At 48.2% G+C, this 13,656-nt stretch overlaps 1 protein-coding gene across 1 annotated transcript; it reads left to right on the top strand.

The window, feature by feature from the left end:
• Nucleotides 1-336: 336 nt before the first annotated feature.
• Nucleotides 337-13,080, top strand: ENC1 (ectodermal-neural cortex 1). The gene is made up of 3 exons (XM_047873066.1): nucleotides 337-722; nucleotides 4,530-6,344; nucleotides 10,474-13,080. The coding sequence occupies exon 2, from the start codon at nucleotides 4,543-4,545 to the stop codon at nucleotides 6,310-6,312; it is 1,770 nt and encodes a 589-aa protein (XP_047729022.1). The 5' UTR covers nucleotides 337-722; nucleotides 4,530-4,542; the 3' UTR covers nucleotides 6,313-6,344; nucleotides 10,474-13,080.
• The last annotated feature ends 576 nt before the right edge of the window (nucleotides 13,081-13,656 follow it).

Here is a 13,656-nt window from a genome sequence, read left to right as displayed (position 1 = left end):
CGGCCAAACTTCTGCTACTCTCGGTCCCTGAGGGTTGCAGCTGCTAGTGGCTCAGGCACCGTGTCCGCTTTGTCTCTCTCTACTCTCCGCAGCCCCCCCCCCTCCCCCGCTTCCTCTCTCGATTAACTCCCCCGACACGCTCTTCTCCAGCTCCTCGCCGTCGCCTCCTCCTCCCCTTCCTCCTCCTCCTCCTCCTCCACGGCGGGCGGCCTTCACGCGCTTCCTCCCTCCTTCCCCTGGTGTCACTCCGCACCCGCGCCCTCTCCTCCCTCCCCTCCCTTCTCCTCCCCGCCCCGCCGCGCCGCTTATAGCCCGGCGCGCGGCTGCTGGGCGCAGACTGCTTGGGCAGCCAGAGTGGAGGCGGCGCGGCGGTGGCGCTGCGGAGACCGGGTCCAGACGCCAGGCGGCCGCCGGCGCGCACAGCGCTTCCTCGCTCCCTCCCCGGAGTGCACTGCCCGCCTCCTCGCGCGGCGCCGGCAGCCGCAGGCTCGCTCACCCTTCCCGAGACGCGCTCCCGGAGACGCTCCGCGGGTCGCGGGCAGAGGCCGCGGCGTGGGAGTCGCGAGGCGCTGTCCTCTTCCCGGCTGGCGCCCCATGCGCGCTCCTTTCGCCCGGGTTGTCGCCGCCGCTCCCCGGGGCTGAGACGTCCGCCTCGTCTCCTCCTGCCTGGTGACCTAGGCGAGAACCCATCTGGTTGTGCGCCGACGCCGGTCGCCTCTGCTGTAAGTTTCATCCGCTGCCCGGAACCTGTTGCGGGCGCCGCGGCTTTGCGGGGCTGCTCGGCCTGCGGGGGTGCGTTCGCCCTGGAGCCCGGAACTCCGACTTGGGAGGAGGTGGGGGAACCGTTCTTGGGGAGGAGACCTCGGGAGCCGCTGCTGCCCTTCCATAGCGTGCAGACGCTGGCCATCGCCGGAGGGGCCTCCTCTCGTCCGCGGCCCCCCGGGACGAGCTGCTGGGGATCCGCGAGCCCGGCCAGGGTAGTATCTGTCTCCTTCCTCCGCCCGAAGCGGCTCTTCCCTCGGGGTGGGTGTCGCTCTGCCCGGCACCGCGCAGCCCCTAGGGCTAAGCAAGTTGCACCCTACCCGGCACAGGGGAGCGCTGGGGCCACACGCACGCACCCTTCGTCAGGGCATGTTCACTGCGGCGGAATGTCTGTAGGGAATGAATGAAAACTTCCTGAAAAATTAATTTCCTCTCATGCAGGTATTTGGCCTTCAGTGTAATATTCTGAGTTTCGAAGGATAGGAATTGGTGGGCGTGGTGGGGACGAACCATGAAACTTGTTCAGGATGCAATTTCGTGTTGCCCTCTCAGGTGTGGCCAGCGCGTTAAAGAGCGTTGCAAGTGTTCTAGGCGGCTGTATGGTCGATTGTTTTTCTCGTTGACAGTGTCTTTCTAAAGTGCCATTGTATCAGTAAGGTAAATGCCCGAGAAAATCTGCCTAGTTTCTCTTTTGAGTGCATTGAGAACAGGTTCAAAATCTTAGGAGATGTGACGGGATGCAAAGTGTTGGAAGCAGAGGGCTTGGGTAAAGAGCATTAAGTGAACTGAACTTACTGTAACTAGGAGTCCTTTTGATGTTCACGGTAATAGCAGCCCTTTTCTCTCTCTTCTTTGTAGATGCAGGTTAAGTATATGTGTGCAGTTTTTTTTGTTTTTTGTTTTTTTTGGCTACTTACTTGGCATGCAAATATTATTTCTCTGGGGGCTTAAAAATGCCAGAAGGATGATTCATTTTCTGTTGAAGGTATGTTTAGTGACTGCAAAAATGGCTTCTGCTGATATTTTGATGTTTGCATAATTTTCAACCAGAAAGCAGGTCGTTTCCCTTGGGTCTTTAAGTTTACCTTTTATTTTAAGCAAATATTGCTGTAAGAGTGTTGGATTTTGACTGTGACATGCTTCTCCATCTGGATGGTAGCCAAGATGACAGGCTAGCCTCTTCCTTCTGGTTTTGTGGGCCAACTTGGAAAATGCAGGAGCATAAACATAGACTGCATACGGATGCAGATCCTATATCCTAAGGCCTTCTAAACAAACTGTTTTCTTAAGTGTAAGCCTCCTGAATGTTGTTTTACACTGTCTGAAATCTAATGCTCAGGGAAACATGTTCTGGGTCAGGGTGTGATTCCCACTCGGTGTGATGGCACTGTGGTGCTTACGTACCTTGTGCAGGCAGTCTCATTCTCCAGTTACGGCTCTATTCGCTCTTAGCTTGAGAGAAGGCAGCTTTTTTTTTTTTTTTTTAAATATTTTTTTTCAACGTTTATTTATTTTTGGGGGGACAGAGAGAGACAGAGCATGAACGGGGGAGGGTCAGAGAGAGAGGGAGACACAGGATCGGAAACAAGCTCCAGGCTCTGAGCCATCAGCCCAGAGCCCGACGTGGGGCTCGAACTCACGGACCGCGAGATCGTGACCTGGCTGAAGTCGGACGCTTAACCGACTGCGCCACCCAGGCGCCCCGAGAAGGCAGCTTTTGAGGGTGCTTTCGAAGCATTAGCTTAAAAAAAGAACTACTGATTTGATTTGGCATGTTTGTGAGTTTCTGTGTAAGGCTTAGGAATATTCATACTATGTTTTTTTTTCCCCCTCATATTATCTTTTGAGGTTTAAGCTTAAAATCGTGCTCAAAGTACTTGGGACTGGATGTACGAATTCACAACTGTAATAGTGGAGCATCAGAGATGTTAGGCTCTCCGGAGCACTGGGCGTTGGTTAAAAGGGACCAGACTGTAGAGGCTTTGCTTGAGGTAAGAGTGATGTGTGGCTGGCTCCTGGGTCCTAGCCTAAGTCACCATGGACACTAATGTTGTCTTCCGAACAACAGAACCCTAGGACTTTGTTACTAACTTTCTTCCAGTAAGCTGTTTACTCTTAATGAAAAGTTACAATCCAAAAATGAAGGAAAACAAGTTGCCTCACCTAACAGCTCCGTGGCTGGAGAGTCAAGGGCAAATCTGGTGCTGCCTTTGCTGTTTGCTGTGCTGTGCCACAGCTGCTCAGGAAATCCAGCTTGGTATCTAGCCCGTGCATCTGTGGTACATCATGCATTTGCATGTATTAATAATTACTGCAATATAAACCAAAACAGTAAATATCCGAGCGGTTGAAGGAAACAAAGAGGCGGTAGGTTTCAGCTCTATGCTGTGAGAACTAGCTGTTCTGGGTTTGGAACAGATACTGTAACTCACACAGTTCACCCTCTTGGGATAAACAACTTCCTTAAGAATCCCTGGACAGGCAGGTTCTTGAAGGCTTTATTGCTTTGAAATAACAGAAGGATACAGTTTGAAAAAAAAAAAAAAAAGCATGTGGTTCTGCTTTTGAAGGTAGGTGATAGGTATTTACTATGTCTTTAACCTACAGTTTACCTCCTGAAAAGAGCCAAAGAGAGCATTAGATTTTGCAGTAATTTCAATAATATGGAGGAAAGCATGTCAGTCAGCAAATAAATTCTAGGGTGGCCCTCAATTAACAACGGCTGGCAACACACACACACGCACAAGGGCTTTTGATTTAGATAAGGCAGTGTTTGCATTTTGAACTCCTATGCACGTGCCTGTGTTTGCAGGTACATAAGGATGATTCTGGTGATGCACTGTCTAATCGAAAAGAGAGGGATGGATAGATCCTTTGTTCTTGCATCTTGTTTTCTAAGAATTGATATAAAGCAGGAAGAATAGAAAAACAGCAGTCATGGGTATGCTACTCAAAATATTCTTCCTTTTATGTTTGCAAATCCTCATTTTGGAAGCTGTCCAGAGCAAGAAAGATGGGTGGTAATCGTGGCCAGGATCTGTTCTGTGTTTTCACAAAAGCCTGCTCATCAGTACTTGGTCATGTTTATATTGGTGTTCTTTGAGGACCCTGCAGTGGTAGAATTGTCTGGTTGGAAATTATTTGTGACACTTAAAGAAAGATCCAATCATAGTAGAAGTTGGCCTAGGCCTATGATTTTAATGTCACGTTTCCCATTGACTGTGATTCAGAGAGAGACTGGATCTTACTAAAGGAGTTCTTAATGGGATTAATTAATAGGTATTTTGTTTTACACATGGCTTTATGTTGCATAGGGCATAAAAGCTGGTGCCCATCCTGGCGTTACGAGAGCTGGAGGCCCAGCATTTTACGTGGCCTGCGTGAATCAGCTGGACAAGGGACAGGAAGGTGTGAGAGTGAGGCCTGGGTTTTGCTGACTTACATTCTCGAGGACTTCAGTATCCTGAAAGTGGGCAGTCAGGTTTTCCAAGACGAACCTGCTTTCAAGCAGTGGCTTTTTTTTTTTTTTTAAACAGTGTTCCAGTAGCTCAACAGTGTTCCAGTGAATGCCTTTCCTTCTAGGTGGCCGTCTCTGACGCTGGACAGGAGTGACTGTCCACTATTCAGAACAGTGGGCAGTAAGACCAGTGGCGAAGTGTCCCGTTTTCTCTGTTCATGACTCCTTGTTTTGCTTTGTTCTGCTGTTCTGAGCCTCAGGAGCATCGCTGTTCAATGGTCTGTTTTGTTTTGTTTTGTTTTGTTTTTAGGAGTGGAAACAAAATGTCAGTCAGCGTGCATGAGAACCGCAAGTCTAGGGCCAGCAGCGGCTCCATCAACATCTATCTGTTTCACAAGTCTTCCTACGCGGACAGCGTCCTCACGCACTTGAACCTTTTACGCCAGCAGCGCCTCTTCACAGATGTCCTCCTCCATGCTGGAAATAGGACCTTCCCTTGTCACCGGGCCGTGCTGGCCGCGTGCAGCCGCTACTTTGAAGCCATGTTCAGCGGCGGCCTGAAAGAGAGCCAGGACAGTGAGGTCAACTTCGACAACTCCATCCACCCCGAGGTTTTGGAGCTGCTGCTTGACTACGCGTACTCCTCCCGGGTCATCATCAATGAAGAAAATGCGGAATCGCTCCTGGAAGCCGGTGACATGCTGGAGTTTCAGGACATCCGGGATGCATGCGCAGAGTTCCTAGAAAAGAATCTGCACCCCACCAACTGCCTGGGCATGCTGCTGCTCTCTGATGCGCACCAGTGCACTAAGCTGTACGAACTCTCCTGGAGAATGTGTCTCAGCAATTTCCAAACCATCAGGAAGAACGAAGACTTCCTCCAGCTGCCCCAGGACATGGTGGTGCAGCTCTTGTCCAGTGAAGAGCTGGAGACGGAAGATGAAAGGCTTGTGTACGAGTCTGCAATTAACTGGATCAGCTATGACCTGAAGAAACGCTATTGCTACCTCCCAGAGCTGTTGCAGACAGTGAGGCTGGCTCTCCTGCCAGCCATTTATCTCATGGAGAACGTGGCCATGGAGGAACTCATCACCAAGCAGAGAAAGAGCAAGGAGATTGTGGAAGAGGCCATCAGGTGCAAACTGAAAATCCTGCAGAACGACGGCGTGGTAACCAGCCTCTGTGCCCGGCCTCGGAAAACTGGCCATGCCCTCTTCCTCTTGGGGGGCCAGACCTTCATGTGTGACAAGCTGTACCTGGTAGACCAGAAGGCCAAAGAAATAATTCCCAAGGCTGACATCCCCAGCCCCAGAAAAGAGTTCAGTGCATGTGCAATTGGCTGCAAAGTGTACATTACTGGGGGGCGGGGGTCTGAAAACGGGGTCTCGAAAGATGTCTGGGTTTATGATACCCTGCATGAAGAGTGGTCCAAAGCTGCCCCCATGCTGGTGGCCAGGTTTGGCCACGGCTCTGCTGAACTGAAGCACTGCCTGTATGTGGTTGGGGGGCACACGGCTGCGACTGGCTGTCTCCCGGCCTCGCCCTCAGTCTCCCTAAAGCAGGTAGAACACTATGACCCCACAACCAACAAATGGACCATGGTGGCCCCACTCCGAGAAGGCGTTAGCAACGCTGCGGTAGTGAGTGCCAAACTCAAGTTGTTTGCTTTCGGAGGTACCAGCGTCAGTCATGACAAGCTCCCTAAGGTTCAGTGTTACGATCAGTGTGAAAACAGGTGGACGGTACCCGCCACCTGTCCCCAGCCCTGGCGTTACACAGCGGCCGCTGTGCTGGGTAACCAGATTTTCATTATGGGGGGAGACACAGAGTTCTCCGCCTGCTCTGCTTACAAATTCAACAGCGAGACTTACCAGTGGACCAAGGTGGGAGACGTGACGGCCAAGCGCATGAGCTGCCACGCCGTGGCCTCCGGAAACAAACTCTACGTGGTTGGAGGCTACTTTGGCATTCAGCGATGCAAGACTTTGGACTGCTATGATCCAACGTTAGATGTGTGGAACAGCATAACCACGGTCCCGTACTCGCTGATCCCTACTGCGTTTGTCAGCACCTGGAAACATCTGCCTTCTTAGGCGCGGGACATCGTGAAGGAAGCGAGCGTGAGGTAAGACGTTAAGTCAGTGCTTCTCAGCCTTGACTGAGCCTAGGAACCTCCCAGAGAGCTTTTCAAGAGCTTCCCGTCCCGGAGACTGGATTTCATTTGGTCTGGGTAGGTCCCAGGCCTCAGCACCTTTAGAACGTTTTCTAGTGATTCTAATACACAGCCAGGTTGAGAACCCCTGACCTACGTTCATGATGCCAACCCATGCTTAATGAGCCCTCCCTGTATGCCTGGAGCCGGGCCGTGTGTTTCACATGGATCATTTCATTTGATCCTGACAACAACCTCGCGAGATACTATTACTAGAGCGTTTTATAGACGAAAACAACTGATGCACACAGAGGTTAAATAAGTAAGTTGCCCAAGGTCATAGAGCTTAGTCTGTGGAGGAGTTGGTCGAGAAAACAACCCAGGCACTCTGGCTCCAGGGTGGAAGCATGTGAGCATCATGCTCAACTGCTTAATAAACTTGAGCTTCACATTGGTATCACTCCAGGAGATATTTGGTGACGTCCAAACTTAGATTCCTCAAACCCTTTTCTGGAATGAAGTAGGGTGTAAAAAACTGAATGCTTAAATTGATTCGTAGTTCATTCTCTCCAATATTATTTGTTTGCTTATTTAAAACTTCTTTTCCTCAAAAAAAAAAAATAATAATAATACTAGGCCCCTTTAGGCATTTATTAGCTTTCGAGGGAAGTCAAGGTCTATCTTTGTAAAAAAGTTGCACCTGCATTGTATAAATTTGTCTGCGGCGTGGATACACTGAACCATCTAGACCGCCTTATACTGCAGCCTTTCAGAGTTAATCAGACAGGCTGAGCCTATTGTCAGGGCTAACAAAAGTTGTCTTTCCGTGTCATATATCTGAGTCCATAATGGTCGTCTTGTGTACTTAAGAGTATATAATACCCTTGGCTCAAATAATTAATAGGTCTACACAGTTCAGCGTTCGTGAAGCTAATGGCCGCTTTGCTGCCGTTAAGCATCCTTAGTATTGGCCCCAGGAACCACTTAGGCATGTCTAAGTGTAGCACAGAATACGTGGGCTTTGTTGATTTGTTTTGCTAATTCACGGGCTTGTTCCTAATAGTAAGAGAATAAAATCAAAACTTTGCTTTGGAGGAAGTACAGTGAAAACTGACTCATTCCTTGAAAACTTTTGGCTCTGTTTTCCCTAGTATGTTTCACATTTTTGAAGGGGACTTTCAAAGGGAAAAAAAGGAAATCAAGGAGTCTTTGCGAGCAAAGCAAAGAGGGATTTTGACTCATTTGTCTTTCCTTTCCACATTTCGTACAGCTCGTTTTAAGACACCACTAAAGTTGGCCTCACCTTTGCAATTACTCTTTCTTTCTTTTTCATCTCTTCAGTTATCTCTCCAGCCCATTACAGTTAGTAGAATTCTTATAATATAGTGTAACCTTGGAATGAAGTTCGTTCAAAGGAGCTGGAACAGTCAGAAACCTCCTGTGGGGAGCTGGGCTGACAGCGTCCCACACCAAACTGGTTTTTGCAGCCTTGCTGGCATCTCAGTAATCCTAAGTAAACAAATGCTCTGAATGTGGTTATTTCCTCTGCGATATGAGCGCATGACTCAAGTCTAACGCAGGTTTCAAGAACCTTCTAGGCAAAAGCATCAATTAACAGCACGCCAAGTTCGGTGTTAGTCCAGAACCGACTAAGTTTGCATGGGAGAGCCATAAAAATGGCCAGTGATGGTGGTGGCACATCAGAATGATGACTGGTCGATTGGCTGGCATCCTTGGAGCAAGGTAAGGAAACTGAGGCAGGAAGAGGCCACATGTGCATTCTGGCTCTGGCTCTAAGCTGTGGTGTCTAGACCTTTCTGTACTTCGGATCCCTCCTTTGTCAAGTGAGTGATTTGAATGAGGCTTCTCCTAGCTCTGTCCCCAGACTTGGGTGAATTGATAAGGGGTGGGGGAAGGGAGAGAAAATACCTTGCCCAGTGCCTGGCATATATCAGGTGTTCAATACTCTTAGCTTTGTTTCCTCCTTCAATTTAGACCTTAACTTGTCATGGAATTAGCTTTGTGTGTGGAGTTTGACCATTATCTGATTGGAATGTTTGTACTTCATTTTTGGTGCCTCCTTTCTCAGCCCAGAGTATGTTGGCAAACACTTGAATTCACCCTATCCTGGGTATTTGAACCTAAGCACATACTTCCGGTCCCTGGGAAACGAGCAAATAAAGTGTTAGGTCATATGTGAAACACCTACCCACCCTTGGTGCTCCCAGCCGGAGTCCAGCCCACAACAACGAAATCTGACAGGGCCCGGTTTGCCTTTTTAAAGGGCGGCATGAGCCTGCTCAAAGCCACCCTTGCGGTTTCCGATAGGGAGAATGTTGGCTTAAATTTCTCGAGTTTTCTACCCACAAGATAGTGTTAAAACACTTAAGCTCCATGGAGTGACTTAAAAGAGGTGCTGTGTAGGTATCAGCCCTAAACTGCCAAAACTTCCGGGACATCTCTTTGATCTCCAAGTGTAGGTGCTAACCGAATTAATACAGTGTTAACAAGAAGTTTCCCTAGGTCTAAAAGCTCATTCACCAAGGGGATTTTACTCTCCTGCTGCTCTGTCAGTGGGTGGGAAGGACAAAAAGGAAATTACGTAAAAAAATTTTTTTTTCTTTTAATGTTTATTTATTTTTGAGAGAGACAGAATGGGAGTGGGTTAGGAGCACAGAGAGAGGGAGACACAGAATCCGAAGCAGGCTCCAGGCTCCGAGCTGTCAGCACAGAGCCCGACGCGGGGCTCGGACTCGTGAGCTGTGAGATCATTACCTGAGCCGAAGTCGGATGCTCAACCGACTGAGCCCCCCGGGCGCCCCAGGAAATTACTTTTGATTACTGTCCCGTTTTCCTGGTGCTGTGTGGCTCCAGCCTGACACGTGACAGCTTTTGGATTTCGATTTATTTCTTCCGTGTTTAGATATTTCCTTTCCCTTCCCTTTCCCTTCCTCTTCCTTCCCCTTCCCTATCTGAGTATGCAGCATCGTGAAGTGTCGTGTTATTACAAGATACATTCTTCTGGCCGAATGTTGATCTATAGGTTCCTGGGAGGTGGGTTAGAAGGATGACTCTGTAGTCTAAGGAATGCCTTGAGAGCTTGAATCACGGTTATGAAACTGCCAAAAGAAACAACTAACGAAATGAATCAGACTCCTGAGCACACAAAAGCGAGAAGAATTCAGGGCAAGTAATGAGCAGCCCCTCCTGCGTTCCCTTTGTGTGCACTTAGAGTTCTAGCAGCAGGAATGAGATTCCTCCACTGGTGCCGGAAATGTGCTCTCTGAACAGATAGGGCGAGTGTTTGAGAGACCAAAAACCCTGTGCAGAATTTTCCCCGTATCTATACAATTGGATACAGCGGGTGGGGATGGCGGCCTGTGTGAGGAGATAGCGGCTCTCGTGCAATGTGCGGCCTCTGTGGTTATGGCTCCCTGAATTTATATTCACGCTTGACGTCGGTAGTCTGTAGATCCTAAGTGCATACCATAGCTGGCGTCTCCCAAGTGTGGACTGATGAACGTGGAGAATAAACTCCCAGCCTTGGGCTGTGGAGGCCTGGTATGTTAGTCGTGTGAAAGGAAGCGAGACTGATTTCTGCCGTAATGAATAGCAGAGATGCATTTAAATAAGAGGATTAATATGTCTGCCTTCTATATGGTGAATAAATTGATTTGGGGATCCTTTGTGGGAAATGGGCCAAGGAGGGTTTGCCCAAGAATCTTTTTTGACCCTCGGCCGATCGCTTCACAGTGGCTCTGCTTAACCATGGAGATGAATTATGAATGTTGGAAGCGGAAGGTGGCAACTCATAACAGCACCTGGACGTATATAAGTTTGTATTTGAACATACGCACGTTTAAGGTTTAGTAGAGAAATGAAGATTTTTCTTCGGGCACCGTTGTGTCTGTTCAGCTAGTCTTCCGTATCCGTGCACACCCCATGCGTGTGCATCGAAGGCAAGCGCTTTATCTTTGCACACTCGCTACTGAACAAGTACTTAAGACCTCTAGAAGCAATATTGACCGGCTCTGTCCTGATGTTACCTTTTTTGTAGATTTCGAGGCTACTAACAAGAATCTTTTTGTTCCCTCTGTTTTAGCTCACTCCATCACTTGGCGAGACAAAAACCAAGATTTCGACTTTGGAGAGGCCAAACTTAATGAAGAGGAAGAAAAGAAAAAGGAAAAGAAGTTGCTACAAGACTCGATTACAATCCACTGCACCTTGTAAATGCTCTAACTGGACATGAAGGAGGGGGTGGGGGAGGGGGTGGGATTTTCAGTGCAAGTAGCACATGGTTTAAATATGAATGGATGAACCTGTGATCTAGTCCTTGTCTTGTAATTGTGGATTAATGTCAGCGTTAATCAGCCCCTCAAAGGGAGAGAAAAGCCGGGCCTTTTCCCTTGCTGTACCATATTCAGCATTTGATTTCCATGGGCTCCACCATTTATGTGTAAAATTTGAAATGGTTGTCACCTCTCTCCGAGGAGCAAGCTTGAAGCCTCCACACCAGCTGCTGTTGGAGATTGAAAGCCCAACTGTGGGGCCAGGAGGGGAGCTGGCTTGGCTGGCCGCAGAGTGAGGACCCCTGGACTCTCCACTAATCTCTGAGGGGTTGTGCTCCCCAGGAAGGTTCTGAACAATGGGGCCATTGTTGGTAGGCATTTGGTGGATGTTCTTTTCTATTTATAAGTGACTTTAAACTTTCCCTTGGCTGTTAAGAAGTTTGTTATAGATTGAGCTATTTATTGTTTGAGGCCTGCATGCTGAAACAGTGCTTAAAATGGTCTTCACGTGTATGGATGTGTGTGGATGGTTGTATGTTTTGCACAATTTTGTGGCTGTTGGTGAAGCGCTTTGCTGCACAAATATGAAAACTTGGGAGTTACTGTTTGGAGTATAACTGGAGGGTGGGTTGGGAAGGGGGGGGGTTTGTAAATGTCAAGACAGGGAAGGAGTACAAAACACAAACAAATCACATCGTAGAGGTAGAGGACGCACGGAGGTCGCTTTTCTTAGACTCACTCACTTTTAATGGTGTTTCGTGGGCCCTACTCGTGCTGATGGCTCATGGGGTGAGAGGGAAGGCTTCCTTCTGCCCTGCTCCTTCCCATCCGGTTCACCCACTTCAATCTCAGCTACTGAAATTTGGAAAGGACCAAGTCGCCTCGCGGTTTTTTTTCCTTTGTGTCGTATCCTGAAATCCTGGAAAATGCTATGGCATCGTTTTGTATATAGGGCACAGGTAAAGGCATTGCCCCCGAGTTTATTTATTTCTCTATTTATTACCCTGTGAAAATGCTTTGCCATAACCACAGTTACCAGGAAAAGGCTGAATTGTCAACAGACGGCCGTGAATTCGCTCGCCAGATTTGCTCGACCTGGATGCATTGTTCTCGCTTCTCGCCTTATGACCGTCGCAAGCGTTAGAAGTTCTTCAAGACCGCGTTCACGTTGGCACAGCGCTCACCCTTCGCGAGGTCTCTAAAAGAACTCTTTGGTGTGTAAAAGTGACACATCTGGCAGGGAGACACCAAAGAATTACGAGCAGTGGCCCCCGTTGAGAGGTTTTTCCGGGCTAGGTGGGAATCTGTTGTGAATACATTCTTTGCTAGTTCGAGTGTTTGTTTACTAACCGTGTGCCGTGATAGGTATTAGTGCCGGACCCCACGAGGCGCTTCCTCAGGGGCGTCGGGGGAAGGCCAGGGGTTGCCAGTCAGCACCGCTTTCATCCGTGCTGTTCACGTTACCGTAGTTTAGAAAATAGAGCTTAGGACTGATAACAACCTTTTACATCGTGAGTGTGTTTGCATTGTCTAGTGACAGATCAACCCTTCGCATTTCTCTTTACCTGGATGCTTTAGACTAACTGTCCCTGTCTGTTCATGCCACGAGTAAGTGGGCTATCGCTGGACCAAAAGCAATGAGCCGTTGGAATAAAAGCATCCCAGTACTTTTCCAGCAGTCAGCCCCTCACTCCTAGATGTGTTGCAAGCCATGCAAATGTCTAATTGCACCCTGGCAGCAGAGGGGTGGCATTTATACTGTAGCTCTTACAGCTCTCCGGTTTATGATGCAAATCTGCCGAGATGTGTGTGTGTCACTGCGTGACTTCTGAAAGCGGGATGAATTTTCTGCAGCTGTTTCAAAGTTGTGGTCTGTCCTTGAATCCTCTATTAATTACTGTGTGTGAGCCAGAGGGAGCCGTGGTCAGGGTGGGCCCCCAGCCTGCAGGGAACTTTCTGGACTCCCGCTCTTTGAATTGATGTAGGCATTTGGGCTCACTACTTGACCATTCTCACCCTGTGAAACGTCCCCCACTTTGAAGCAAACACAATTCACAGCACAGTGCACACAAAAACCTTGGCAGAAGACAGAGAAGGTTCTTCTTATTCTGTGGACTGGTTGCTGTGGAAACAGATAACAAAGGGCAGCCTTCCACTTCTGGTATAATTGTGTAGCCCCCTTTTCTCTGGGCTTGACACCTGTCTGAATAAGAGTGATTAGAGCTGAATAATATCCCTCTCTTGGCTGTTGAATATGTGGTTCACGTACAAAACTCCGTGTAAGTTGAAGTGAAGTGTTCGTGTTCGTATGTGCTCGGTTGCCACTACTACATTTTTGAGGTTTTGTAAAACTGTTATTTTTGTTTTTCACAATGTGAAACTGAAGGTCAAATAAATTATTAGAGTTTTTCTCTTCATTGTGTGTGTGAGTCTTTATTTTAATACAGCAGAACTTAATCTGCGGAAATCTTGTGTCCTTTCTAGCTTAATCAAGATGAGGATCGTTGCGTGTATTTTCTGAAGGCCTTTCTTGCGCCATCTAGTCACGTACAATCAGGAAAGCAGTTTTGCACATTGAATCATTAAAAATGTTGGCCTTTTAGGATATTTCTTTAAGCGAAGCAAAACACCTCAGTTCTGGGTTATTCATAGCTTAGAATATAAAAAGTCATGTATCATGCGATGTTAAGACAGCGTGTGTAATGTGTAGAAGAAGTGATCTTTTAAATCCCGCTCGTGTGGGTTATATTTTGGTTGGAAAACAGAGAGAAGGGGTTGGCGTTCAATCCCCTTTTCATCTGATGTGCCTTAGAAATCATTTAAAGTAAGTGGGAGTATATGCCTATTCTTTCCCTGGATTGGCACAGAAAAACACAAGTTTAATCCCTCTGATACACTTAGCTTCCCCCACGTTTGAAAGCCAGTGTCCCAGCTGGCTCAGTATAAAGACTGAGGAAGACTTTCACCCCCACCTCACGGTCACTTCCTGTCAC

Source organism: Prionailurus viverrinus, chromosome A1, assembly GCF_022837055.1.
Source record: "Prionailurus viverrinus isolate Anna chromosome A1, UM_Priviv_1.0, whole genome shotgun sequence".
Taxonomy (NCBI): domain Eukaryota; kingdom Metazoa; phylum Chordata; class Mammalia; order Carnivora; family Felidae; genus Prionailurus; species Prionailurus viverrinus.
Note: the sequence above shows the minus strand (reverse complement) of the source record. Positions and strands in the feature narration are given on the sequence as shown.

Excerpts from the sequence above, each read along its gene's own strand:
- ENC1 (XM_047873066.1), top strand. The coding sequence starts at position 4,543 with ATGTCAGTCAGCGTGCATGAGAACCGCAAGTCTAGGGCCAGCAGCGGC.